At 53.6% G+C, this 25,928-nt stretch overlaps 9 protein-coding genes across 9 annotated transcripts; 7 read left to right on the top strand and 2 right to left on the bottom strand.

Moving 5' to 3' along the window:
* The first annotated feature begins 272 nt into the window (after positions 1-272).
* PV07_07188 (uncharacterized protein) lies at positions 273-3,393 on the top strand. Its single transcript, XM_016394251.1, has one exon. The coding sequence runs from the start codon at positions 934-936 to the stop codon at positions 2,635-2,637; it is 1,704 nt and encodes a 567-aa protein (XP_016247670.1). The 5' UTR covers positions 273-933; the 3' UTR covers positions 2,638-3,393.
* A 296-nt stretch (positions 3,394-3,689) lies between these two features.
* Positions 3,690-6,378, top strand: PV07_07189 (uncharacterized protein). The gene is made up of 3 exons (XM_016394252.1): positions 3,690-4,416; positions 4,513-4,642; positions 4,762-6,378. Exons 1-3 carry the CDS (start codon positions 4,318-4,320, stop codon positions 6,261-6,263), a joined length of 1,731 nt encoding a protein of 576 aa, XP_016247671.1. The 5' UTR covers positions 3,690-4,317; the 3' UTR covers positions 6,264-6,378.
* Positions 6,379-8,488: 2,110 nt separating this feature from the next.
* PV07_07190 (uncharacterized protein) lies at positions 8,489-9,870 on the top strand. Its single transcript, XM_016394253.1, has 3 exons — positions 8,489-8,928; positions 8,993-9,138; positions 9,231-9,870. The coding sequence occupies exons 1-3, from the start codon at positions 8,594-8,596 to the stop codon at positions 9,674-9,676; spliced, it is 927 nt and encodes a 308-aa protein (XP_016247672.1). The 5' UTR covers positions 8,489-8,593; the 3' UTR covers positions 9,677-9,870.
* A 4,034-nt stretch (positions 9,871-13,904) lies between these two features.
* PV07_07191 (uncharacterized protein) lies at positions 13,905-15,029 on the top strand (the record flags this gene model as incomplete). The annotated part of the gene is made up of 3 exons (XM_016394254.1): positions 13,905-14,158; positions 14,284-14,373; positions 14,459-15,029. The coding sequence occupies 3 exons, from the start codon at positions 13,905-13,907 to the stop codon at positions 15,027-15,029; spliced, it is 915 nt and encodes a 304-aa protein (XP_016247673.1).
* A 475-nt stretch (positions 15,030-15,504) lies between these two features.
* PV07_07192 (uncharacterized protein) lies at positions 15,505-16,366 on the bottom strand (the record flags this gene model as incomplete). The annotated part of the gene is made up of 2 exons (XM_016394255.1): positions 15,505-15,792; positions 15,854-16,366. The coding sequence occupies 2 exons, from the start codon at positions 16,364-16,366 to the stop codon at positions 15,505-15,507; spliced, it is 801 nt and encodes a 266-aa protein (XP_016247674.1).
* Positions 16,367-17,038: 672 nt separating this feature from the next.
* PV07_07193 (uncharacterized protein) lies at positions 17,039-20,153 on the bottom strand (the record flags this gene model as incomplete). Its single annotated transcript, XM_016394256.1, has 2 exons — positions 17,039-19,943; positions 20,002-20,153. 2 exons carry the CDS (start codon positions 20,151-20,153, stop codon positions 17,039-17,041), a joined length of 3,057 nt encoding a protein of 1,018 aa, XP_016247675.1.
* A 414-nt stretch (positions 20,154-20,567) lies between these two features.
* PV07_07194 (uncharacterized protein) lies at positions 20,568-21,542 on the top strand (the record flags this gene model as incomplete). The annotated part of the gene is made up of 1 exon (XM_016394257.1): positions 20,568-21,542. One exon carries the CDS (start codon positions 20,568-20,570, stop codon positions 21,540-21,542), a length of 975 nt encoding a protein of 324 aa, XP_016247676.1.
* Positions 21,543-22,131: 589 nt separating this feature from the next.
* Positions 22,132-23,280, top strand: PV07_07195 (uncharacterized protein; the record flags this gene model as incomplete). Its single annotated transcript, XM_016394258.1, has 2 exons — positions 22,132-22,279; positions 22,424-23,280. The coding sequence occupies 2 exons, from the start codon at positions 22,132-22,134 to the stop codon at positions 23,278-23,280; spliced, it is 1,005 nt and encodes a 334-aa protein (XP_016247677.1).
* Positions 23,281-24,605: 1,325 nt separating this feature from the next.
* Positions 24,606-25,436, top strand: PV07_07196 (uncharacterized protein; the record flags this gene model as incomplete). Its single annotated transcript, XM_016394259.1, has 2 exons — positions 24,606-25,026; positions 25,087-25,436. 2 exons carry the CDS (start codon positions 24,606-24,608, stop codon positions 25,434-25,436), a joined length of 771 nt encoding a protein of 256 aa, XP_016247678.1.
* Between the last annotated feature and the right edge of the window lie 492 nt (positions 25,437-25,928).

The following is a 25,928-nucleotide window of genomic DNA, read 5'->3' on the forward strand; positions in this document are numbered from 1 at the left end:
GGCATGACACTCGACTATTGCCATGTGGCTGAAATGCCCCTTTTCTCCGACCTGCTACGGAGGCCGTTGCTGCACTCTGAGATTCAATTGTCTGTAACCGAACCAATCGACAGAGTCTTGCTTCATCGGCATTTACCACGATTTGTTCCTGAACGACGGCGATCGCTCCTGTCGCAAGGAACTTTTTCTACTTCAGTTTTGGTCAAGATATAGGCCCTACCCGGCCATGGCGCTATATCTGGAAAACCTCAGAACTATTCCGTTTCCAGCACCTTCTTATTTTACACCATCTATTCATTTGTCAGTTGTTCGCTTGCCAGGTTGAAGACCCACTCCACCTGGCCACCCTCAAACGCACCGGCTCCGACCATCTGGACACGATCGGTCGACCATAACATCACCCAACCCAGCCAAGGTCCGAAATGATTCCATATCAAAGAATTAACCGACATTTGGCCCTGAAGAAAGGAAGCATAGGCACTGTGCGTGCTAGATTAAACATGCGGACAAGGTATCGCTCCCGCTGAGGCAGGCAGGTAAGGGGAAATGGCGCTCGCCTGCCTCGAACTTATCCCTGTGAATTCCAGAAAACGTGGTTGGGCCTTGTTTGGACCAAACCTTGCTGTCCCGCCAAGGCAATAGCAATGCATAAGGCGCGCCGAACGCAATTTCAGGAGCAGTTGGGCTGAGTTGAGCCGCTTCGCCGATCGAACACCGTCCAGGGAGTCCTCACATGGCCGTTGTTTCCGCGCTTCAACCGTCTTTCACTTCCTCTCTCTCACAATTCTTTCGTTTTCAGATTTCGTGAATCTGTGGCCTACAGCTTGCATTTGCTGAAGAGAACGAGGGCTCTTCTCAAAGGGGCCTCGTTGGACCACTGACACACAGGACCTGCGAGAGATTTGGCTCAGTTCCGTCCAACGTGTGAGCACGATGTCGCTCTGCCATAATGGCGCCCCTCCGATGTTTCTGCCGTGGTCCAATGTCACCGTCACCACCGACCAAAAGGCCATCACCAGAGGAATTCAGATATCGATGGGAACACCGCCTCAGATAGTCTCCCTCAGACCAAGTACCGCCGACGATAACCTATACGTCGTGAACAAAGCACAGTGCGCCCCTCAGTACAATGACTCGTGTATCGGCCAATTCGGCGGTGTCTTCGACTATTCAGCTTCAAAAAGCTTTGTCCAGGTCGCCGAAGGTCAATGGAACGGCACCGACCAAGGGAACCCCAGTCAATTATCCTTTGTGTATTTCAACGATCTCTTGACCTTTGGGAATGCTTCAATCTATGGATTTCCTTCTAGCTACGACCAACCCGGTTATGGTGGTCAAGGTGTTATGCCTCTGGGATCCAGCTCGGACTTTCTGCGGGTTGCTGTGGAGAGTGGCGCTGTACCATCCACTGTGTTTGGGCTTTGGACCGGGTCTCGCTCTATCGACCATCCCGTGGACGGGTCTTTAGTCGTGGGCGGCTACGACACAACCCGGATCAATGGCACCTTGACGACTTTTAATTCCCTGGAACAGTGCGAAATGTGTGTCATTATTACCAGCCTTGCGTATGAAGACGAAACCGGCTCGACAAATCTCTTCTCCAACTCGTCTCAATCTATTCAGATCAACCTTCAACCCTCAGAACGTGCACTGAATGTACCGCAGAATGTCTGGGAGAACTTCCAAAAAGCGACCAATGCTGTCTACAACGACTCATACCTAACATATCCATCGACTGCTGTGCCGACTGGTAATTTGGTCGTCACCCTGCAAAACGGATACAAGACGACTATCCCTGCAGAGGAGCTTTTCTATTATCCTCGCGGGTACAATGACGACGGCCAATACACAGTCATCGACAACACCTACCAAATCGCCACGCTTTTCAACACCACCAATGACGGCTACGTTCTAGATTGGGGAATTCCCTACATGACCATGAACTACGTGATTGCAGACTACAAGCGGTCTCAGTTCAAAATGGCCCCAGCAATCCGAACCGACTTTGAAAGCCAAGGTGGTGGCTACGTGCTTCAAGCGTCCTGTGATCCGGTGGTAAGTGCCACGGCATCAACCACCACCAGCTCCACTAGCACGTCCACCGCAGGTCCAGTATCCAGTTCCGCATCGGCGTCCCACGGAAGCAGCAGCAAAAACATCGGCCCCATAGTGGGCGGCGTAGTAGGCGGAGTCCTTGGTCTGATTCTTATTGTTGGCGGCCTCGCACTACTCTTCTACCGCAGCCGGCGTCGCAGGAATGCTTCTGGGGCTCCAGGTGAACATGGCCAGCCCACTATGACTACGCCAATGATGGGTGACGCCAATGCGGCTCAGAACGGAGGATCAGCCGCAGACCGCTACTCACATTGGACGGCAATGTCACCAACAGAAGCCCGTAGCGAACTTGGGGGGAGTGAGAAAGTGAACGGAACGACCGCGAGTGTAAATCAATGGCTATCGAGTCAAGCCAGCGATACCCAAACTGTTGTGAGCTCCAATTCTCCAAATCCCAACGTCGGTGCGGCCCTGGGATATAATATGGGCTCACCACAGACACCTTCATCGCATATGCAACCGCAGATGGGGACGATGGACCGACCATTTGAAATGCCAGCTCAAACGTGGGATAGTCGATGAGAATCCGTCCTGTTCGCCTGGGCTGGCCCGACAGTAGTGAGCGCGCCTTGCTCGGGTTTCTTCGCCAGATGATATCTATGTACAATCCGAAGGAACGTCCCGCCCGCAAAATTGCGTTGCTATCCGGCAGGAGAGCAGCCGCGTCCCCCTTCTCAGCGTCGATCTTCGGTCACCCAATCACGCTCTAGACATCCCATATCTGTACACGTCCGAATCGACGTCTCACGATCTTATGATATGCAGCATTGATTCGCACTGTCATTCACTTTAACACATTTCGCGCGGTACTCGTCAATCGGCCTTAGTGGACAAGGCATTACTAACACCACCCGACTCGCATTTCTTTAGTGGGGCGAGATCCCTTCCTCCTCCTCCTGCTGCTGCTGCTGCTGAACACGCCTCCATTGTCAGGTCCAGGAAATACACCTTGATTTGTGGCATCCGAACGATAGGTGGATTTGTGATGCATTCCGACAGACAAAGCTCAGCACGTTCATTCCCCCTTGTCCATTTATGAGATTACCCCCTCTGCCTATATATGTATTGCATATTGTTTGTTATATGGGTTGGTCTATGGAAGCTGGAGCCTACCTGCTACAAGCGGAATTTCTGGAACTGTTGCCCTGAACTGTGCCTGCCTTTTCCCCCCTTCTTTCATGTTTGGCATTACATATGAACTTATATATTACTAGCTTTCAGCGAGAATATTGGCGGAGGCCGAGTAAAATGCATCATCGTTTTGGATCGTGCGCCAACACCTAAGTCATCTGTTCTTTATACTCCGTTCCTCTTATAAGAAAGGGACTTATGCGCCGAGCCTGAGGCCGGGTTCTTGATCCTACAAGCTAAGCTGCTTTCCAACCATTCACAGAAGGAAGAGACAATCGAGGACCGGTCCAGACACACTCTGCTTACCGAGGACACAATGCCAGCAACGTGTTGCTTTTCGCCCCCATGGGACGCCTTACATGAGGAGCCTTCATCATACGATTCGGCTCGTCACCAGAAGGTGGGAGATACGGCCCTTGCTTGATTCCTTCAGCGTTGAACCTCTCACCGACAAGCAGCTGTTGCTGTTGGACCCATCCATCGAACGCACCAGTCGACTTTTTCTAAACTACGACGTGGCGCAGATGCGGTTCTGACTCCCTGCAAAATGCACTAAAGAGCTGACGTTCAGGCCTTTTATCCAACTTGACGACACCAACCCCTAGATGCAAGCAATCAACCCGCCAGAATCAACTAAAGGGTTCTCTTTCATTTGCAGCCCGTTCACAGGGGAGTGCTCAGCGACGGTTCTCGTTGCCCGTCAAGTTGTTGTGACCCAGAATATTACGAGGGAGAGCGAACCTCGGATTCCTCCTGCTCTAGTCGCGTTCCTGGGCCCATCACCGTACTTCTTCCCCGTTCCGCTGCTTACTTGTGGCACCAAAGGAGAAGTCGTCTCCACGAACCAATACTGGCCATCTAGCTGGTTAGTGCCTTTTTGGATTCGGATCGATAGCCCTCCGCACGAGTAGCCAGACGTGATTCGATATCACAAATCTTGCAGTTGAGATATCATATAGCTGCGCTTCGGACAACACAGCTGCCAAAAGCTTACATCTACGCTGCGCTTTCTGCAATCTTTGGGAAGACCACAGGCTTTGCCCCGCAAACTCCCAAGTAGATGCTGAAACCATGTGGCGGATTATATCAGCCGTATTAGCACTGCTGACGGCGGGAGCTGCGTACTTTGTCAATCTGGTTTACAAGAAGCGAGCAGAACTCGATGGACTGGTGAGTGTCTCGCATCTCCTGATGCATCACCCGGCCACTCGCCATCTTCTGCGTTGAGGGGAGCGATATGGGTAACGCTGACGCCACGTCATCCAGCCACAACCGCCCATGGAAAGCCGATTCTGGGGTCACTTGAAGATTGCGGGCGATTGCAAGAATCTCTTCCCTCCGAACTGTCACGTCCAGAACTGGGCAAACTACATCAGGAAGAAGTATGATTTGGGCGGTAAGTATTTGACTATTCAGTCTCAGCGTGCTGTGACCAGGCCCTAAGGTTGGGCGTTGCCGACGTCTCTTGATATCTGCATGTCTCGGTGCAAGCACTGATACCTTTCCAACTCACAGATATCTTTTACGTCGACTGGTGGCCACTGGGCCCTCGCTGGATGTTCATCGCCGACCCAGAACTCGCTTCCAAATTCTTGACGACCGGCCAATCGCTGCCGAAATCGCGACTCACGACAAAATATCTGACAATGCTCCTGGGAGCCAACAACATGGTCGGCTTGGACGGTCAGGCCTGGAAATCCCTCCGATCCATCTTCAACCCAGGCTTCTCTGCAAGTCACCTGATCACTTTAGTCCCCTACGTGGTTGACTCCAGCCTCGTGTTCCTCGATTTGCTTCGTGAAAAGGCCCAGACCAATGAGCTGGTTGAACTGGATCCTTTGTCAATAGGATTTGCCATTGATATTATAGGCAAAGTGGTCATGGACTCGGACTTTGACAGCCAGAAACGTCCGCATCCGATCGTCACGACGTTTAGGAAACAAGTGCAGATGATGCCGAGTGCCGCCAGTATCGGACCGCTTGACGACATCAACCTCGTTCGTCCCATTCGTCTTTGGTGGAACGCAAAGAAACTCGACTCTCTGCTTGGTGCCGAGATTGACAAGAAGATCGCGGCTCGGAAGACCTCGCAAGACGCTGATATGGAAAAGCCAAGGAAAGACCGCAAGCGCTCGATCGTGGACCTTGCTCTTGACGCATACGAGAAGGAGGTCGCAGCGGGTGCCAAAGCCGGGGGAAGTGGTATGACGAGTTCGTTCCGCACAATGGCCATCGACAGCATCAAAACTTTCATCTTCGCGGGCCACGACACCACGAGCGCGACCATCTCATACACCATGTACCTCATCCATCTCCACAAGCACGTCTACACCAAAATCATCGCGGAACTCGACTCGGTCTTCGGCCCCGAAGTCGAGGCATCCGAATTGGCCGAGCTCATCAAGTCTGACCCGCACAGCATCAACAAACTGGAGTACCTTGGTGCTGTCATCAAAGAAGTCCTTCGACTCTTCCCGCCTGCGTCGACGATCCGCGAGTTGAAACGGCCCAGTGAACTCTCCCTCGCAAAGGAAAAGGTCATGATCGATCCGTCCACCGGCAAAGAATGTCCCCTGGTGGGGTTTGACTTGTGGCCCGTCGCGCACATGATTCATCGGAACGAGGCGTATTTCCCAGAGCCATTGAAATTCATTCCCGAACGCTTCATCCCCTCTCAAACACCCTTCCCAGACTGCAAACTGCACACGCCGGCAGGAAAAGACGCGTGGCGCCCATTCGAAAAGGGTCCTCGGAATTGTATCGGCCAGGAACTCGCGATGATGGAGGCCAAAGTCGTCCTCGCCCTGGTGATTCGAGAGGTGGACTTCACGGCAGAGTTCTATGGCAAGAAGATTGAGGAGGGAGATTGGAAGCCCGTCGAGACGAAGGACGAGTTCGCGGATGGGATAAGCGGGGAGCAGAGGATGAGCGTAGAGGGACACAAGCCGTATCAGGTGTTGCTGGGGGCTGCGAGGCCGAGGAACGGAATGAGTGGGAGATTAAGCTTGAGGAGGTGATGACGGAAAGGAAGAAAAATGGGATCCTGATGATGTGAATAGCAACAATAGAATGAGACATAAAATATCAACCTCCCGGATCTGGGTGTGCTTGTTGTGCTACTGTCAAAAAAAAAAAAAGGTGATTCTTTCGAGAGACTGATTGGGCATGGGATGTCCACATTGCCGAATTCGAGCTTACCGGAAGCAGGGCAGGCGAATGGGTCAAAGTGGACGACACTATTCCCTGACGAGACGCTCGGTGCATGTAGTAGCGAAGTGCTGAATGTTGTATTGTGCAACAAGGTTAGAAATGGTCATGGGCGGAAGTGACGGGTAGATCGGAGTAGGCGGAGTACAGTGGACGATCACGGGGAACGCCCTGAATAGGACGGGAGGTCGATCTTATGCAACCGCGTCGATTCAGTCAGAGGGCGTGATGGCTTTATATCGGTTGGTCGCTGCCACTAGGCTCCTCTAGACGGAGGAAAGCGTGTGTCCACGTAGGCAGCCTTGACGTGGACTTTCTTGTACGTACAGCCTTGTCTGCCCGCGAGGCTGAAAATACATGGTATAAACAAATGTCCGGCCGCGCCACGTGCCTTCTTCCATCAAAGTTTCCTTCTGCAACATGTGAAGCTATGCATCCTTTACGCCATACCTTTCTTTCCGTCCCGTTCATTCATTCACTTGTCGTCCCAGTGTGAAGACGACGTTGCAGAGTGGCTCGGTGGCAGACGTTGTTTGTGTCTCCATCTATAGGCGTCATGTTGTTCTCGAGAGAAGCTCTGGGATACGTGGCAACAGCTGTGTATCAAGACATGGGAGCGGCCAAGGTCGTCTCTGGCTGAGTTCAAGCGTGGACGCTGTAATGGAGCATCTGGAGACTGAGAACATGTTGGGAGAAAATTGGTTGTCCCGCCACGTATTGCATCCGCGACGAGCCTTCCTATCCGCCTTTTGAGACGTTTCATCACATGTCTGAATGAAGCTGCCTTTTCGACAAGGACCACGGCCGGGCCGAATTTTGCTTGGAAAGGGACAAGGGGCTTCGAAGAGATTCCATCCTTCTGATTGCAAAGCTTTGAGGCTGGAGGAATCGCTTCGGCTAGTGGGTGAGGAAGCTCCAAGGTCGACCTTCTTTCCAGAACAATGAGCTGCGACCAATCCTATGTTTGTGTATGCAGACAGAGCAAGAAAGCGACGAATAGTTTTCGTCGTCCAGGTAAATGAAAGGTCCTCCTATGAAGCTGGTCGTATTCTGACTTTTAGTTCCCAGTACAGCCAGAGACAGGATCCAGTGTCAAATCGTCTGATTATGATGCCAATCCGTAGATCGCGGCCGGGGGTTTGAAAAGAGGCCCGATCTCCAAGAGGACTTTCGAGATGAGGTGCCGGCTTGTAACTATGACAGTATCTTGAGCTTCTTGAGCCTTAGGTGGCGCGATGAAATAGCCGCCTTTCATGGAAAGTATGCAATAGCGATACGTGAAGACGACGGCTACGGAGCTAACAGAACGATCAGCAGACACTGAAGAAACGGCGGAGACAGGAGATCCCCCAAAGACGGAAGAGGCAGAGGGTCCAGCAACGACAGAGGATGTTGGAAAGCGGTGATATGAGCATGTCAAGCAACAACAATGCGCTAGTAAACGGACCATACCCCAAAAGGCGATCCTCAGGCCAAAATTGATCTAGCGTGTTCCACCCGATATGCAGGACTCCATCAAACCACATCCAGTTCTGTCGAAGTACAGCGATGTATACTCTCCCTGACCCTCAAAGTGGTCCGCTTTTTCCGCCACGGCAGGTGGGACAGTATTTCCTTCAGGGCACTCGGCCGCACATGTAACCAAATGCGTCGAGCTGCAAGTTTCAAAATCAGATGATATCCGACATGTCACAAGCTGGAGTTATTGTTGTCCGGACGGATCTGGCGGCCAGCAGGGTCTATACGTGCTCTCCTCCTCTGTCTACACGCCTCTGAGCAGGCTTTTGGCTGGAGAAATATTCTGCCACTGGTCCAGGACCCCTCCCAGCCCATCATGTGCCATGTTGATCCTGATCCCGGACACTCTCTAGCGGTAAGTTGGGAACCAAGTCGGGTGATCCGTACAATTCAACCATCTCCGCACATCATCGTCATGGTCCGGACGAGGCTCCAAACTACCTAGCCCTCATCCCTTTGACATCTATAATACAGATGCTCCCGCCTCGTGTTCTGTGGTCATTCACTTTCGGGCCATTCTCATCAGACAGCGTTTGCGAGAGACTCTGAAGGATCCTTCTACCATTTTTTTGCATTTCCACCACCACCATCTGTTCTTGACCGCAATCTAGCCAGCATCACAATGGGCGGCAACCGTGCTCTCCACACAAACCCGTTCATTGTGAATGGCCGGACTGTGGACATCCACATCACCACCCGTGGTTCGGATTGGTACTGGGCGGTCATGTCGGTCATGGGCACGACCATGCTGGCCATAATGGCAGTCAGCTTCTTGAAGCCAGCCAGCAACCGCCTCTTCTACTATATGCTCTCCCTCGCCGCCTTTGTGGCAATGGTCGAGCACTACAGCATGGCGTCGAACCTTGGCTGGGTGCCCATTGACGTCGAGTGGCGACGCAGCAGCCACCTGGTTGCGGGCGTCAACCGTCAGATCTGGTGGGTTCGCTACTGCGGCTGGTAAGTGAATGCCACTGAAAATGCCATGCCGCCAGAACCCCTCGGTTTTAACTCCTCTCAACAGGTTTCTGATCTGGCCGTTGTTGTCTGCCGCCATCCTGCTCGGCTCGGTTGTGCCAGGGATCAATGTCTTCTGGACCTGTTTCCTCAGCAGCTCGATGGCGATCCTGGCTGTGGTCGGGGCCGTGGTCCGCACGGACTACAAATGGGGTGAGATGATCTCCCTGAACCTATACCGAATTGCTCAAAAGGCAAGAGAAAAAGAGCCCCCCAAAACTAACCGTTCCGTCCCCAACAAATAGGCTACTACGGCTTCTGGATCTGGTGCTGGCTCCTGATCGGCTACCAGCTGCTCTGGCTGCCGCGCCGGTTCGCGCTGGCGCTGGGCAAGGACGTGGCGTGGGCGCACCACCTCACCGCCGGCTGGGTGTGGATGCTCTGGATGCTGTACCCGGTGTGCTGGGGCGTGTCCGAGGGCGGCAACGTGATCCCGCCCGACTCCGAGTTCATCTTCTACGGCATCCTGGACTGCTGCCTCATCCCGATCACGAGCGCCTTCTTCCTCTTCAGCCACTGGACCATCGACCCCGCGCGCCTGGGCCTGCGCATGCGGACCTACGACGACCCGCTCCACGTCCCCGGGGCGGACGGCGCGGAGAAAACGCCCGCCCCGGGAGGTCACACGGACGGCGTCACCGAGGCGAGCGGTCCCGTCACCGAGGGCGAGTTGCCCGCTACGGCTCCGTGAGGGAGTTGGGTAGGAGTCTGCCAATCGCGCCCCGAAAAAGGCCCTAGGATCTCAATGCGGGTGCTACTCGTGGCAGTCATGCCCGTGCTCGTGAGCGTACAGGAGCGAATGGTGTGGTTATCTATGAAGGAATATACCCCATAAGCTGGAGAACGTGATCAAATCTTTTGAAGAGAGGAAAGGAAATGAATGGCCAGGAGGAGTAACCCCCCCCCCCCCGGAGCAGCATAATTGCGGATTGATGGCGGAATTCTTGATAGCCGGCAAGCTTTCATAGTCAAAGCGTAATAATGGTAATACCCTCTCGTCTTTCTTCTCCTTTGATTTCCCGTCCCGGCCCCGTTGTCGATGTCTCTTAGACATTCTCGAGCTATTCTTCGTGGCCAGCCACGCATTTGCTGTTCCATACCTGGCTTGAAACATCTGACTTGGCATAGCGTGCGATGCTGTGACACGATTTGATATCTCATGCCCACACCGCCTACCACAAACTGTGTCCTTCCATGTGTGTTACCCTTTCTCTTCCTGCGTAGATCAAGCCCAGGTGAAAGAATCCAGTCGAATGTCGTGGCGACTCGCTGAACCTCGCCCGCCCAACTGGTTGCGATCCGGGTGTCGGGGCCCACTCTATTGGAAAATTCTAGCAAGTTGGTTCTATATAACTCCGTTCATTCTGTCCGCGATGACGATGTCCAAACTCTATGATGCTTTTGTGTGTTGTGGGTTGTCTGTGTTTTTTCCATGTGCCACCCCTTTTACTCTCTCTCCCTCTTCTGTCGATGATGATACCCTCGTTTACATGTGACATGCCGGGACGTCAAAGCCCGCGCTCCACAACAGACTCCCGATGATGACGACCAGGATCGCCAGGCCAACGGCCAAGCTGGCGCCGCCATAGATGTAGGCATGCCGGCGTCGGAGCGTCTCCAGCTCGCCCACCCAGGTACTCACGGTGGTGGCGCAGCCGCTGAAGCCGTCCATGACGCCGTTGAGGACCTGGCATGAGAGCACGCCGTGGTGGCCGAAGCGCTGGACGATGAAGCACACGCCTAGCGCGGCGGTGCCGGAGATGTTGGCCAGGAAAGTCCCCACGGGGAACGCCGGGATGCGCTGGTTCAGGTGCTTGGAGAGGTAGAACCGGAACAGGCAGCCCGCGGGCGCGAAGACGAGGGAGAAGATCACCTGGCCCCTCCAGGCGTCGTGGGGCGGCCAGATCGCGAGCAGGATCGCTCCGACCCAGCACCCGACGCCGAGAAAGAGGATCGTGGGGTCCAAGAGGCGACGGGCGAAGCGGAAGGGGAGCGTCGGCATTGCTTTCTGCGTGGCCAGGGCCAGGTGGGCGCCGAACTTCAATGCCGCTAGAGAACACGCCACTTGCACAATGAGGACGGCGACGAAAGCCTCGAAATCATACCCGCGCCTCCTTGGGCTCGGGGCCTGGTGGTGCGTCAGCGACTCGAGCTGTCCACTCAGCGCGAGGAAAGCGTCCCGGAGGAAAGTCGAGAAGGAGGTGAACGAGCCGCAGAAGCCGGTCGAGAGGCCAATGTACAAGGGGATCGTCTTCTTGACTTTCAGGTGCTTGTGCTTGGACGCAACCTCGTCGCCAGCGCCATCACTTCGTCGTTCTCCTCTGGGGTGCTGATGGGACCAAGGGTCCGAATGTGAACCCCATTCCTGCTTGAACAGCTGGCGGTCCTCGGCGAGGAATCCAAAGATGAGGGAGCCGCCGACGTTAGCCCAGAGCACGGGCGATATCACAGGGGCATCGGGGTACGTGTTGATGGCCTCGACCCCAAGTCGACTTAGGGTGCCCAAGATGGCGAAGAAGATGAGGTGTCCAACCACGTAGACCTCGGTGAGCGGTACCAGCGCCGGATGATGGCGACCCGTCCCGGAATCCTCTTCTTTTTCTTCGCTACTGGGAGGAGGCGACTCGACGGCAGGCCCCGACGGTCGACGCTCGCCCTCGGCACCGCGATTGACGATCGAGGGCACTCGAAGCTCGGTGAGGTATTCATCATCAGACGCCCGGCCTCGCGTGCTCAACCTCCGAGCTGCTATTTCTTCTCGCTCCAAATCGTCCTGCTCGGGGTCCTCTGGACGGGCAGGCTGGGGCATGGCCAACTCTGAAAGTCCCGCATTTTCGTCATAGTCGTCCGGTGAATCCTCGTCCGGTGAATCTGATATTGGAATTTCTTCGCCCATGACGCCAGATGGGCCCTTTTCGAGATCATTTCCTGAGGGCAACCTTTTGGGAGCGTCCATGTTCGTCAGGATGACGTGGAGTAAGTCACGGGTTGACTACGTCGTTTTGACTTGACCCGGAACCCGGCCTAGAGTCTCTCTGATTGAAATCTCAACGGGTAAACCAGCTCGTAGGTCGTCAATAGCTCCAAAATTCTCCTTCAGTAATCCTCAGCGGCCAGAGCTCGATGTCTGATGGTTCGTTGGATTCTATACAAGCCGTTAGGATAAAAAAAGAGGTATTATCACATGGTAGAAGACAGGTGAGAAGAAAAGGCAAGGAGGGCGTACCGATGCTCTAGTTTATCACAAGTTAGTCTGACCCCGCGAATCGCCGCCCTCTATCGGAACAGACGAGATCGGATTCGAGGTTCAGAGTTCTAGTCTCTAGCGATCGGCTGCCGGATCTGAGCCCCAGTCCCTGACAAAGGTGGATTGGAACGAGAGGGAAAAGTTGTAAACTACAAGCCAGGGAGGCAGCTTGAGACTTGGTTCGGGCTTCACTTTGGTGGATTTTCTCTCTTGGGTTCTGTTTTCAACCCGCAGTTCATGCTATGGAGCATACTGCCGGTCGAGTATCGCTCATCACTGGTAGTTGCGGGTCTTCGTCTTGGAACAGGCGGCTGCGACGATCCGGCCGGATGTGGTTTTTTTCCCTTGACGTCCCCCCAACATGGCCTAATCGTGCCGTGACCTTTCCCCTTTCTTTTCACAGAATGGTACATCACAGGTGGGAAGGCGGATGAGGATGACGGCTAATATATGGCGAGGACGGACGTTGGTGAAGTGCCTCCAGACAGGGAGAGAAGGAGGCATTGAGTCTCGTGGGTTGCGTAATATATCTCAGCTTCGTATAGCCTCGCGCAGCCTCGCGCGTCGCACCCTCAAAGCATCGGACTATACACAACTTCCGCCATATACGTAGTCTCTCTGTGTGGACCGGACAGACAGCGACGACCAGGCCTTGAGAAGCCTTTTTAAGGTTATACAATCTCAAGAATCCACACATAGCATATCTCTCTCAACAGTTATCTTGCACGAAGACGGCAGACCCTGCTCGCACAGTGGTGATGGCGTTTCTAGGCCGCCAACCTCGTTGGTATACGACGACTAAGGTATTGGTGACCTAAAAAGACATCTTTCTGAAGTATTAAATACCAACTTCCATGGGAACATGATGACATGTAGGCCGCCCGGGGCGGTTGGTATGGGTCGGAGACGGCACCTCATCTCCCAACACTTCAATCTCTTTCCCCATATGCAGCACTCAACTATTTTCTCCCTCTACCTCTTGCACATTGACCCGTCCAGAGGATTCATTTGGCTTATTTACCAGAGCTTTCTGGGAGGGTTTCTGGACAGGCACCGCCGGTCCGGACGGGCAGGAGATGGCAGCTCCGTTCGCTGGGAAGGGGAAGAAACTCGGCGAGAAGACACCTACGACGCCATACTGCGTCATCTCCTGCTTTCGACCAGCGCCCAGGCATAGCGGTAAGGTCTAGCCTATACGCGATGTAATAGTAGCTCCGGTTGTCCGAGGACAAACACCAGGCGAGGACGACGGGGGAATGATACGTTGTGCGGGAGACTCTCAAGTTTTCTTGAATATGGGGTAGGGACAGAACAGTAGGGAGGCACGACGTATTCGTCCATCCACTCATTCATCTCAAACAAGTCCCCAATCTCCACCACGAGGGAGTTGGGGAGGCGGGGTACACCAGCCTCTGAAGATGGAGGAGGCATATATGAGCCATTACCGCTCGCCCAGGGGAAAGACTCTGGGGTGCGTGTATCCTTTTGTGTGCTTCGATCTCTGGCATCTACCAAGTTCTTTCCTTCATGTAAAGAGAGCACACGCGAAGCCAGCAGCCAGCAGCCAGCAGATCGATCCCTGTGAACGAAAAAGGTACAGCAGAAGGGAAAGAGGAAGCAAGTGTCCACATCGAACAGCATCGATTCTGGCAAGGGGGAAATGGCCAACACCATGACGACCGGCAGCGTCAACGACAGCAACAACTTGCTGCAACACAACTCCACCACCGCTGACCAGAACCACAAACCAGATGTCACAGAGTATGATATGCACCACGACGACTATGACCGCGACACGGCGCTGCGTAGGCTGCGGACCGCAGGGAGCCTGACCATTACGCCAGAGCTTTTTGAGAAGATATACCTCTCACCCAAGAACCGGGTGTCGAACAATATCCGTTCGACAGTTGGGAATCCAACGCCACTGTGAGTGCCCCCGTCCAATGGACCCCTGACGCATGCAGACGGCGCCATGTTGGCATCGAACCGAAAAGGGAGCGGATGAGAAACTTGTATCAGGGAAGACGCTTACTTTCATTCTTCTTCTCTAGAGCTCTGTGTGGCTTCTTACTCTCCCTCAGCCCCCTTTGCAACATCCTCCTTGGATGGAGGGGGTCAGGCGGCTCCGGTGCTGCTGAAGTGTAAGCTCCCTTGTCCTGTTCTCCCATTCTGGTTCACTCACAGAGAACGGTAACTAACCAACATCGCTCGGTGCGCACGAAACAGTGGCGTATACTATTTCTTCGGAGGCATGTTGATGATCATTGGCTCGGTCCTCGAATTCATCCTGGGCAACACATTTCCCTTTGTGGTGTTTGGATCCTTTGGCGCCTTCTGGCTCGGCTGGGCCGCGACATTGACGCCCTTCTACCACGCCTCGATCGCTTACGACCCAAGCCACCCGGCCACGAGCAGCATGAACCCGACGTTTGCGAACACATTCGCCTTCTTCATGATATATATGGGCGTACTCTGCTTCATCTACTTGATCTGCTCTCTGAGGACCAACATCTGCTTCGTCCTCATCTTCCTCTCGCTCGTCCCGGCATTTGGGCTGATGGCCGCTGTATACTGGGAGCTAGCCGAAGGTAATGCAGCCGTGTCTTTGAAGTGTCAGCATGCGGCCGGCGGCTTGCTCTTCGCCGTCTGCCTTCTGGGTTGGTACCTCCTGACGGCGCAGCTGCTGGCCGCCGTGGATTTTCCGCTGAATATCCCTGTGGGCGACCTCAGCCACCTGGTCAAAGGTGCCAGTGAGCTAGCTGCTCGAAAGGAGGAGATGAAGCAATCGAGTGAGTAGCAAACCTGCCAGTCGCGTTGGAGAGGAAGATCATCAGGAAAGAGATCAGGGAGTCGGGGAGACGTGACCTGAGGTTCGGTAACCGAGTGTATCTTGCGTTGGCTTGGGAAGCGACCGAAACTCGGCATTCGGTATTGTAAAACGAGGCTGAAAAAAGATGATTGAGAAAAAATAGTGCAGAGAACCAAAAGAAGCCGCAGGTTTACTGCTCGCAGGATGGCCACAATAGCCTTTTGTTCGTTTGGAAATATATGATATATTCACCTGGCTCGCCAGAGAGTTTGGTAGAGGATTTGACTCCTGAACGGGAATTTTTTTTAGCCCAGCCTTGTCGCACATGTCAGTGCTGCTCACTGCAGCCACATTTCATCTTGCAGGCGGCCTGGCTGAGGCTAATTTCTTGACGTTGATATTTCCAGCTCTTCAATGCTCCTCGACCGACTAGCTTTCCGCCTGTTTTATATCAGTTATACATTTATCGGGCGCAGTATCCGCCGTCAATAATGATGTCGGTGCCGGTGGTATAGGAGCTCGCATCACTTGCAAGATAAACATAGGCACCCTTGAGTTCGGTGGCCTTGCCATCACGGCCCATAGGAATCATGCTGTGCCACAACTGTTGAATGTCCTGAGGAACAAAGTCCGAGAGACCGGTGTCAATGTAGCCAGGAGAGATCGAATTCACACGGGCAAAGTCTCGCCATTCGTTGGCTAGGGAGCGTGCCATATGGATGCAGCCAGCCTTGGCGACGTTGTAGGACGTCTAATTGAATGATCAGCACATGCAAGTCACCATACGGAAAGAATGAAAAGTAAGGACCGACCTGTTCTTGAGGATAGTTGGCAATGTGGCCAGACATGGATGCGGTGATGATGAAGCTGCCGGTCTTGCGCTCTCTGAAATGCAGACCGACAGCTCGTGCACAGTGGTAGACACCGTTCAAATCCGTTTGGATGACCTCGTTCCACTTCTCGACAGGGGCATCCAGGATGCCGCTGTCGGCAGTTCGACCAGCGTTGGCGATAAAGACATCGACCTTGCCAAAGTCTCTGATGACGTCTTGGACAAGCTTCTCCACCTCTTCGTAGCTTCCAACATTGCACTTGTATGCCTTGGACTTGACGCCGTATTTCTCTTGGAGTTCTTTGGCGTTCTTCTCACCTCCCTGAGGACGAGTCGAATATGTGATGGCCACGTCGGCACCCATTTCTGCACATCCTCGGGCAGCTTCGGTACCAATCCCGGTGGGCCCGGAGGCACCGGTGACAATGATGACCTTGCCCTTGAGGCTGAACAGGTCGTGGAGAGAGGTAGAGGAGGGCACCGAGATAGGCATTGTGGCGGATGGAGGGGGGGCTTTCTCAATGGATGCGGGGTACAGAGTATGGCAGAGGGGCGTAGGATGGTTTGGCTCCTGAAGACAGTTGAGCAGGCGAGGCGTTAGCAAGATCTGAAAAGGCCTTCTGAGACGAGTCTGAGGAAGAAGAGAAGTGGTGGAAAGGTGAAAATTTCGAGCAGTGACAGCAAACGCAGCTGGTTAATATACGGCGAATGCCTCTGGAGCCTCTGGAGCTGCTCGGTCAATTGGGGAACAGAGATTGGCTGATGACGTAAGGGCAGTCGTGTCTCGCGCAGGGATGCTTTCTGCGCCTGCGCCCCATTCTTCGCTTTCGGAAATCCAGCATCAACCGCCAACAGGTTCATTGAGGGGAATGACACTCGTGGCACTGTGAATGGTACATCCTTTTTCCTGACTCAGCTTTTGCTTTTCTCCTTCCGTGTATCGCGTGACTAACGGCGACATTCCTTAGATGAAGTGCAACCTGCGGCGAGTCGTGGTCCGTGTCTGCCTGAAGGTTTGCACATTTGGCACATTTGCCAGATACAGAGTGACTGATTAACTGAGGACCTTAGCTATACAGGTGCACACCGGACCTTGTTCAAGCATGGTTAGTGGAATTTCTCTCGGCTCCTGCAGATCCTCCGCGGCGCCAGTAGTCCGCAACCTTCAAAAGCCGAACACCTCACCAACGCTGAGCCCGACAACTCTCACACCAGCCAAGGCAACGAAAGCCAGCACCATATCCACAATGAGCAGCACCCCGTTGGCCATGAGATATCGTGGCATGAATACTCGGTACAGCATCAAATGCCGTCGCAAGTGTCCTGCCCACATCGTCGTGGCGAGTTGGATTGTCGCATAGTACAGAGCATGCGTGAGACAAGCCCCAAGCACATCGGTCCATAACCAACGTAGACCTGCTTTGTCAATCGGTCTCTTCCACAGGACCGTCAACGGCACCGCTGCCGCGCAGATGATCTGAGCTCCAAAGGTATTCAGCACAACAAGGAGCGGAGACCAAGGATATTGAATCGTACGCAGAGGGACGAATGCCGAATTCCATTGAATTGAGGCCAAGGTTGCCTGATGGCCGGTCTTGAAGAAATGGTAAGACCCCAGGATAGCGAGCATAACTGGGCCAATGCTGGATTTGGTGGCAGAGGTAGCAGTAAGTCCGTTGGTATCTAAAATCTCGAGAAGGCACAAAATCTGCCAGGTGAGGATAGCAATAGAATATTGACCCATAGGTGGCAGAAGCAGTGACACTGCCAGGACAAGGATCGGAATCATAATGAAATAACGGCTGCCGAAGACGTTCGCATAGCCAAAGACGGCTAATTGAGGTCGGCCGCGAGTGCCAGTCTCATCAGTCGCAGTTGTCGGTTCGGTTATTGAGATATCGATACACGGTTTCGCCCACACAAAAGTCCCTATCCCGACAGGAATCGCGATTGCCAGGGCACACCTGGCCAGGGTGATGCTGACGGTCTTGAGCGTTGCTGGCGAGACTCGCCCCAGCAGCCAGTCTCCATTATCCGCAGCATCAATCGTCCAATAGGCGGCTATAAGCAACAGGCCCATACGGACACTGAAGCCTATCCAAAAGCCGGCCGACCCTGCATACGATGCAGTGCCCTTGTAGAACGCCTTGATGATTTCCGGTATAATCAGAGCCACGGTATAAGGGATGAGAAGCTGCCAAGGGGCCGATGTCGATGAATTTGTCGAAGCATAAAAGCTTGAGTGACAGCCGGGCATCTGCTCTTCTCGACAAAGACGCGAGAATGATGCAGCTCGAGCGAGGAATATGAAGACGACCGATTGGTATGTGCCTAGTACTCGATCAGGTGTGGACGCTTGTCGTAACGACGAGATTAGAGACACAATCCCGAACGAACTCAAGAAAAAGAGGAGGATAGTGTCTTCGTGGATGGTGTAGGAATTCGATGCGAATCCCGCCGATTGGGTCACACAGAAGACGAAGGCCAGCCATCCCCATGCAGACGGTAGGTACGATTTTGGAGCAAAAAGGTGTTGACAAGACCAGAAACTGGCGGCCACGATGCCACCGATGCCTGCGCCAAATATCAGACCGGCCACCACCGTGAATTGAGCAGGCAAAAATAGTCCAGTCAAAGCGCCTGCCGCAGCGCCCAGTGCCGAACCCAGTCCGGCGCTTCTAATCAGATGCACAGCCAACCCAGCTTTGTCTCCTTCCAAGAAGCAGGAAAATAGGAACAAGAACCCCAATCCGAGACCGGAAAGCTGAACACCAATCAACATGTCGGTCAAGTTGAAATTGGCCCACAGCTGTCGGTACATGGATATCAACTCTCTGTGCCAGCTGACAAGGGCATTGTGTGCGTCCTTCCACTTGCCGTGCGCTGTAGCCTCTATTGAATCGACCATGTAGCGGTTTTGGTTCGTGTATGCTTCTTCAGGCAGACCCAGGTCTCGTGAACGCGTATAATACTTTTGATACCTTGATATCTGACTCTGGACCAGTTGCTCCACTTTGGCAAGATTTTCCCAGTCTGTCGTCCCAGCGCCTGCAAAGGCTTCAGCAATTGGTTTGCCGAGATTGTTGAAGGGGATGGGGAGGCCAAGCAGGATTGACAGAGTTGAGACCAGATCAATTTGACCAACTGGGCGCTCCTTCGCTGTGGCCGGCGGCAACGTATCGGCCCCATCGATCCGTCCGAAGCGAGGCTTCTTTGAATACATCCATAGCGCTGCTTCGATCTCCTCGTCAGACTCCCCGCCGTGGTCCCCTTTGGTGTCCATGCCATGGTCGCCCATGACCACGAGGAGTGTTGTATCGTCAATCTTCTCCATCATTTGCCGAATGACACCATCCATTTGGCGGAGTTTTTCGGCCATCGCGGGATGGTCAGGACCGTATCGGTGGCCTGCGTGATCGACCCCAAGGAAATGGCCAAAAATGACGTCCCACCGCACAGGCGACTGGTCTAGCAAAGGCATAATATGCTCGATGACCCCGTTGTCGACGGTATGCAAGTCCCACACGTTGAAAGAATCATACGGTCGTGTCATATTTGGATCGAAATATCCAGGAAAGAGTGAATGCCACGTATCATCTCCAAGTTGTACTATTGTTTTTCCGGCATCTTTCAGCTGAGAAATGATATTATCCTCTTCGATAGCTGTACCAGCAAAATTTGAGCCAATGTCGATAAATGTAGGAAGAGTCCCAGTTGTCAAACCCTTCAGGCGTTGAAGAGTGCTCGTCGGAGGATCGGCGATAAACGGAAGCAGGATTGCATTGGAAGGGTTCGATACAGCGGTCTGGTGAAGAATGGGTAGATTGTCTAAGTAGAACTTTTTCTGAGGTTCTGTATAGAAACGATGAGAAGGAATGGTGAAATCATATCGTAAAGCATCAATTATTATGACGACAGCTCGGTCGAATGACTTTGGATGCCAGCATCCGCCAGTCTCCCGAGAAGGGTTGTCAGATGGAAGTATCCCACATTCGGATTTGTTGTCCAACACCAATCTGGTGAGAAGAAAGCCTTTAGCAAAGAACAGAATGCCAACAATATGTACAGTCCTAACTCGGTCAGCCTGTGGCTTGAGCGCGGGCGCAACGCGTGGCCTGCACGACTCACATCAACCATAAGAAGAACAGGGTAAGAAGAACATGGGTGACCTTGAAGCTGACTATCTTGCGTCGGTTACGTTCCTCTGCTGTCGGACTGGGGTTTGGAGAGGCATCTCCAGAAGTCCCTGCTTGCTGACCCGGGCCTGCATGGTCTACCATGGCCTGATTGGGGGATGACAGGCCACCCAAGGAAGAAGAAGGTATGTTCAAGGCAACATGAGATCAAATAACATGGTGGAAGAAACGAGAAGGTCGAGGGTTAAATCTGCCACATGCTGTTTTGGTGTCTTGATCCGCGGGTTTAGGATGCGCGCAGCTTGAACGGATTGGAGATGCAGTCGGAGAAATTGACCTGGTTATCCACAAGAGGCAACTATGGCGAGCAGCAAAATAAAGTTTAGCGCTGTCGATCAGTTAATTGCTTGGCTTATGCAAGCAACACTGCCGAAAACCGCCTGCGATGCTGTCTGCGCAGCTTCCAGAATCCTCGCCTCCTCCTGTGCTTTAAATCCTCAGTTGATAGCGGTTTACGTTTCTAACACTCACCTCTGGCTCTCTCACCACATACTCACGATGGAGGACCCACAGGTTGCGGTTGAGACACCGCAAGTCACCTTCAAAAAGAGAAATCCCAAAATCAAGTCTACCATTCGAAAGCGAGCCGCCACTCCTCCGCAAGACGATGACTCGGATTCGGGGTTTTCATCTTTCGAAGACGAGGAGGGAAGACAAATCAAGCGAAGACGGAAGAATGCCGGCGTCACCGCATCGTCAAAGGTCAATCCTGAAACTCGCGAGACGCCCGCCGAAGTAAAATCGACGGCGCCCGTGATTGCTGCTACGAACAGGGACGACGCTACCAAAGCGTCGAACTGGTATGATGAGGATGGCAACCAAAAACCCGAGAACTCTTCTTCCAAGAGGCCAGATATGGCTGCTCCGGATGGGACGTATAAAGGCGTTGCAAATTACCAGTCATTCATACAGAAGAATCCTGATCGCGCTCCGAAACAGGTCGGGCCCCTCAAATCTTCGACCAACGTGAGGACGATCACTGTCACAGATTTTGCCCCCGATGTCTGCAAGGATTACAAACAAACCGGATTTTGTGGATTCGGCGACAATTGCAAATTCCTCCATGCACGCGAGGACTACAAGCAAGGTTGGCAGCTCGATCGAGATTGGGAAATCAGTACTAAAGGAAAGAATCCGGCTGCCAAAATGGTAGCATCGGCGAATCGCAACGCTCAGTCAACAGAGGATGATGAAGACGATGAAAAGCTGCTTGAGAGCATACCGTTTGCGTGCATCATCTGCAAAAAGTCTTATACAAACCCCATTGTCACGAAGTGCGGCCATTACTTCTGTGAGGCATGCGCGTTGAAGCGATATCGAAAAGATCCCTCGTGTGCCGCCTGCGGATCAGGAACGGGAGGGGTATTCAATGTGGCCAAGAAGTTGAATCGACTATTAGAAAGGAAACGGGAAAGAGAGAGGCAGAAGAGAGAAAATGCTGCTGAGGACGAGGAGGGCGCAAAAGCCGCTTGAAGTGGTAATTGTGGCAGCAGTGGCGTCACAAGGCTGGGGGTACCTTCTGAATTGCTGCGAAGACTGCAGTACATATACCCAAACATTATGATTGTACTGTAGTGGGCTGGCGTGGTGGTCAGGTTGTACGGTCACGTGACTGTGCAGAAGATTTTGCTGTGATGGCGCCGGCAGTGGTTTTGATAGTTCTTAAGCAACAGCGACAGATCAATTGAGCATTGCTTGCTGTTGCTTAAGAACTATCAATCGCTCTTACGATCTTCATTGCTTTCTGCTTGGTGCATTTGTTGGTGGCGGCTGAAGAACGAGACTTTCTCCTGCTCCGCCGTAGCCACATCCACCGCAATTCTGCTCGACTTTCTGATTTATCAACCACCATCTCGCAAGTCAAGTTTGGTAGAGGAATGAAATGCTCTCGCCTTGTATCAATCTATATTGAAGCCCACGGATTCCAATATCTTCAGGCCCTGAAATAATCTACGCTGAGACATTGAGAGTTCGCTAACCTACGCGACAACATGCCTCTGTTGTGACCGGTACTTCTCTTCTCGGGCCCTTTGATTGAGATGTCGCTGTGGTCACTGCCGACATGAAGATCGCGACTCTACAATTCTCTCCGCGGCTGGGGGAGATCGCAGCTAATTTCAGCAGAGCGGAAAGCCTGCTGATGAGAGAAGAAAGGGAGGGTCTTCTGAAGGACGTCGATCTCCTGGTTCTTCCCGAACTTGCATTCACGGGTGAGTCATTCAGGAATACCTGTAGTAGATACCCTTGTTCCCAGGGATGATTTCGCCAGGCGGGAACCGCTGCTCGCATGGAAGAAGGATGGGTGCTGCTGTTCTGCACAGCCTACGCCGTTGGGGGCTAATTCGTGGTGGCAGGCTACAATCACCCATCGCTCGCAGCCATTGCACCATTTCTCGAGCCGACGGCGGCAGGCCCTTCCACTCGATGGGCGGCCCGCACCGCCAAACGACTGAAATGCACTGTGGCCGTAGGATACCCCGAGGCTGCCGAGGAAGGCAACTACAACACTATCTACGACCAACGCATCACCGTCGAGGAAACAGGCAAAATCGCCTACAACTCGCTTGTCTTTGTCAGCTCTACAGGGGACGTCGTTGCCCACTACCGGAAATCCTTTCTCTACTACACGGACGAGACATGGGCTCAACAGGGCCAGGGGTTTTGGGCGGGGGTGCTGCCGATTGGCGGCAAGGGTCAGCAGGTCAAGGCGGCGGCGGGAATCTGCATGGACATTAACCCATATCGATTCGAGGCTCCGTGGACGGCGTATGAATTTGGCAATCACGCGCGCGAGGCTCGTGCAAAGGTGGTTGTCATTAGCATGGCTTGGATAACAAGGCTGGATGCCGAGGAGTTGTCGAGTCAGGTGACGGAGCCCGACGGGGACACCATCAACTACTGGATCAACAGGCTCACTCCTCTATTTGGTCCCCAAGGCGCACAGTCCGAGGCATTTGTTGTCTGCGCTAACAGGACCGGCGAGGAAGGCACCAGTCCGCGGATTGGGGAGGTCAGGTATGCGGGCAGCAGCTGTGTGATGGGCATGACCAAGGATGGGCAGGTCCGGATCTGGGATATCCTTGGACGAGCCCAGGAAGGGATACTGATGGTGGACACAGACAGCGCCCCAGCCTACTCGGTGTCTCTCAAGCAGGTCACAGAACCACCAGCGACTGCTGCCGATGATGTTACCGAAGTTCCAGAGGGCTGAAAGGTCAGACTGATTTCCCATGTTCGGACCCAAGAGATATCCGACAAAGACTACGGCTGTGAAAGGGGGTGTTTATGATATCCAGTGTCTTGACGCTGACACATCCGGAACAGTCCGAGATAAGACACGGAGATGAGGGTTCTCAAGTGAGGATGTTTGACAAGCACTGATGGATTGTCCGGATGGCCGCAGAGGGTCCATTGCAAGGCCTTGTCCTTCTATACTTCCAAGTAGGTAGTGGAGGGTCAGACGTCTGATCACGAGATACAGTCAGGTCAGACTCTGGTCGGTGATGGATGGTGATGACGATGGTGAAGAGAAGCTGGGCCTTGTCACATGCCACTGAACGGCCCCTGCCATTTGTTTTTTTCCGGGCGCCAAGGCCCGGGAGGACCTTTGGACGGCGCTAAGCGGTTCTGGGACAAGCGGCTTTCTAGCAGGCGAGTCACATGAACCGCCTCTTCCCCCGTGACGCCCGTCGCCCGCCGCCCGCCACCTGTCGCTTGTCGTTGTTTCCCTCTAGAATCCCGAAGCCTCGAGTATCTGAACCTGGAATGCTGCAATTCCAGTCCTACTGCCCCAACCACCACTCATCAATTTCTCGCAGCCCGCGGCGCCCCTGGGCCCGTGTCGTCTCTTTGTGAAAATCAAATTCGCGCCCAAAAACACCCCAGTCCTCCGTGTTGCGACTGTGATTTCAGCTCAGCAGTGGTAAGTTCAACCTCAAGTCACCTGATGGCACCTGATCTCCTTCAACACCCTGTCCCGCTTCCCAGCCTGCGCGCTGGCGCAACTTGATCGTGGTGATGTCGCTGCGACCAGCATGCGCGGCGCTGCCCATCTCACTCTCACTCCTCTGGACGGGCGCCTTCAGCGCGTCTGGACCAAGTCGACGCGCTTGCAGTTGTGGTGCTCAGCGGCGCCGACAGTGAACGCAACTCGAAGCTTCACTGCGACTGAGACAACTGACCCAGGGACGCGCTCCAATTCACCACCCACGGCGCCCCTTAGCCCGCAAAATGCAATCCTCATGTGACAAGTCGTCGCAACACACCATCTCTCTACTCATGCCTTCATCCCGCTTTTTCCTGACCTATTTCACCCATCCAGACCCAGGTGGTGTCCGTTGACCATGGCTAACCCTGCGATCATAGTTGACCACGGTCCCATCTCCACAGTCCCCCTCGCTGCCTCTCTGCACTTCGCCTTGCTGCCCCCTCCTCGCCAGCCAAACGCGGTGATTCGGGTCGGTGCCTGATTGTCGGAACTCTTAATACCAGCATTGACACCTTTGCAGCGCACTTTCCACACCCAATCTCTCAACAATGGCGAACCCCCAGGTTTCCTCCACCACTGGTAACACTACCAATAAGCGCAAACGTGCTGTCGGCGATCAGGAAATCGGACGTGAATCCAAGGTGCCCAACACGAATGGCGAGCATGATGCTACCAGCTTCAGTCTTCTTCTGCAGAGTGACACAATACTCGCAGATGATAACGCTCGAACTGCCCAAGCAGCTCTTGCAGCCCCCGGCATGAATCCACCCACCTATCCCGAACCCAACCCAAACGACAGCAGCGCCGGTCTTCCATTCACCTTTGACGGCGGAAGCCCCCCCGTTCATGGTATGAGTTCCGCTCAAGCTCTTGTTGATGCTCGTGGCGGCGCCAATGCCAGTAACCCGGGAAAGCCCACGGTGGGAAGCGCAGAGTGGCATCAGCTTCGTAAAGACAATCACAAAGAAGGTATGATATGCTCGCAGCCTGCATTGGCAGAGTCAAGTCGCTGACGTCGACGTTTTTCAGTTGAACGCCGTCGTCGCGAGGTCATCAACGAAGGCATCGAAAACATCGCCAAGATCGTGCCCGGCACCGAGAAGAACAAAGGCGCTATCCTCCAACGCTCATACGAATACATCCAGGAATTCCACAACGAGAAGAACAAATGGGACAATGAGCGCGCTACCTTTGACATCGCCATCAAAGAACTGACCAGTCGGCTTGATCGAATGAAAGAGTCGGCGAGAACTGCGTGGGCCGAGTCCAGCAAGTGGCAATCCAGATGTCGCGAGGCCGGCTTGCCGTTCGACGACTATGATGACGGCGGGTTGACTAGGCTCGACGATGAGGACGTCACTGCGACCCTCGGATCATGATCAATTCCCTTTCCTTCCGATAACTTGCATCCCGCATTGGTGAGGTGAGTTGGCTCGGTTTGACTCGACTACGGCTTTTGGTGTGGTGACATGGTGTTTTGGGCGTCAAATGGAAATGAACTGCAAATGTTATGAGTGACTATGGGCGGGCGGGTTGGTCGGCCACACGTGGAGCACGGCAGCACAAAGGCAATAGATGAACAGCGATAATTTCGGCCCTGTGCTCAGCCAAGGCCACTGCATACCGGTGTGTGAGTGTATCTAGAGATGACGGAACAAATTCCCCTGGGCGAGAAAAGTCTTCTATTCGCAGTCGCCCGAGCAAAGGCACCCGCGAAACGAACATGCCTGGTCGGTAGCTGTGTGTGTATGTACTCGGTCCGCAGATAGCTTCTCCTGGAAGAGTGTTTTAACGCAGAGATTTCGCGCCCTGCTTTGAGATCAAGACGACCATGGTGACGGCTGTACTCGGTGTATGGAGTGTTTCAAAAG

Source organism: Cladophialophora immunda (genome assembly GCF_000835495.1).
Source record: "Cladophialophora immunda strain CBS 83496 unplaced genomic scaffold supercont1.4, whole genome shotgun sequence".
In the NCBI taxonomy this organism is placed as follows: domain Eukaryota; kingdom Fungi; phylum Ascomycota; class Eurotiomycetes; order Chaetothyriales; family Herpotrichiellaceae; genus Cladophialophora; species Cladophialophora immunda.

Coding starts and splice junctions, on each gene's coding strand:
- PV07_07188 (XM_016394251.1), top strand. CDS start 934: ATGTCGCTCTGCCATAATGGCGCCCCTCCGATGTTTCTGCCGTGGTCC.
- PV07_07189 (XM_016394252.1), top strand. CDS start 4,318: ATGTGGCGGATTATATCAGCCGTATTAGCACTGCTGACGGCGGGAGCT. Junction 4,417..4,512: donor GAGCAGAACTCGATGGACTG/GTGAGTGTCTCG, acceptor CACGTCATCCAG/CCACAACCGCCCATGGAAAG. Junction 4,643..4,761: donor GAAGAAGTATGATTTGGGCG/GTAAGTATTTGA, acceptor TCCAACTCACAG/ATATCTTTTACGTCGACTGG.
- PV07_07190 (XM_016394253.1), top strand. CDS start 8,594: ATGGGCGGCAACCGTGCTCTCCACACAAACCCGTTCATTGTGAATGGC. Junction 8,929..8,992: donor TGGGTTCGCTACTGCGGCTG/GTAAGTGAATGC, acceptor TCCTCTCAACAG/GTTTCTGATCTGGCCGTTGT. Junction 9,139..9,230: donor CCGCACGGACTACAAATGGG/GTGAGATGATCT, acceptor CCCAACAAATAG/GCTACTACGGCTTCTGGATC.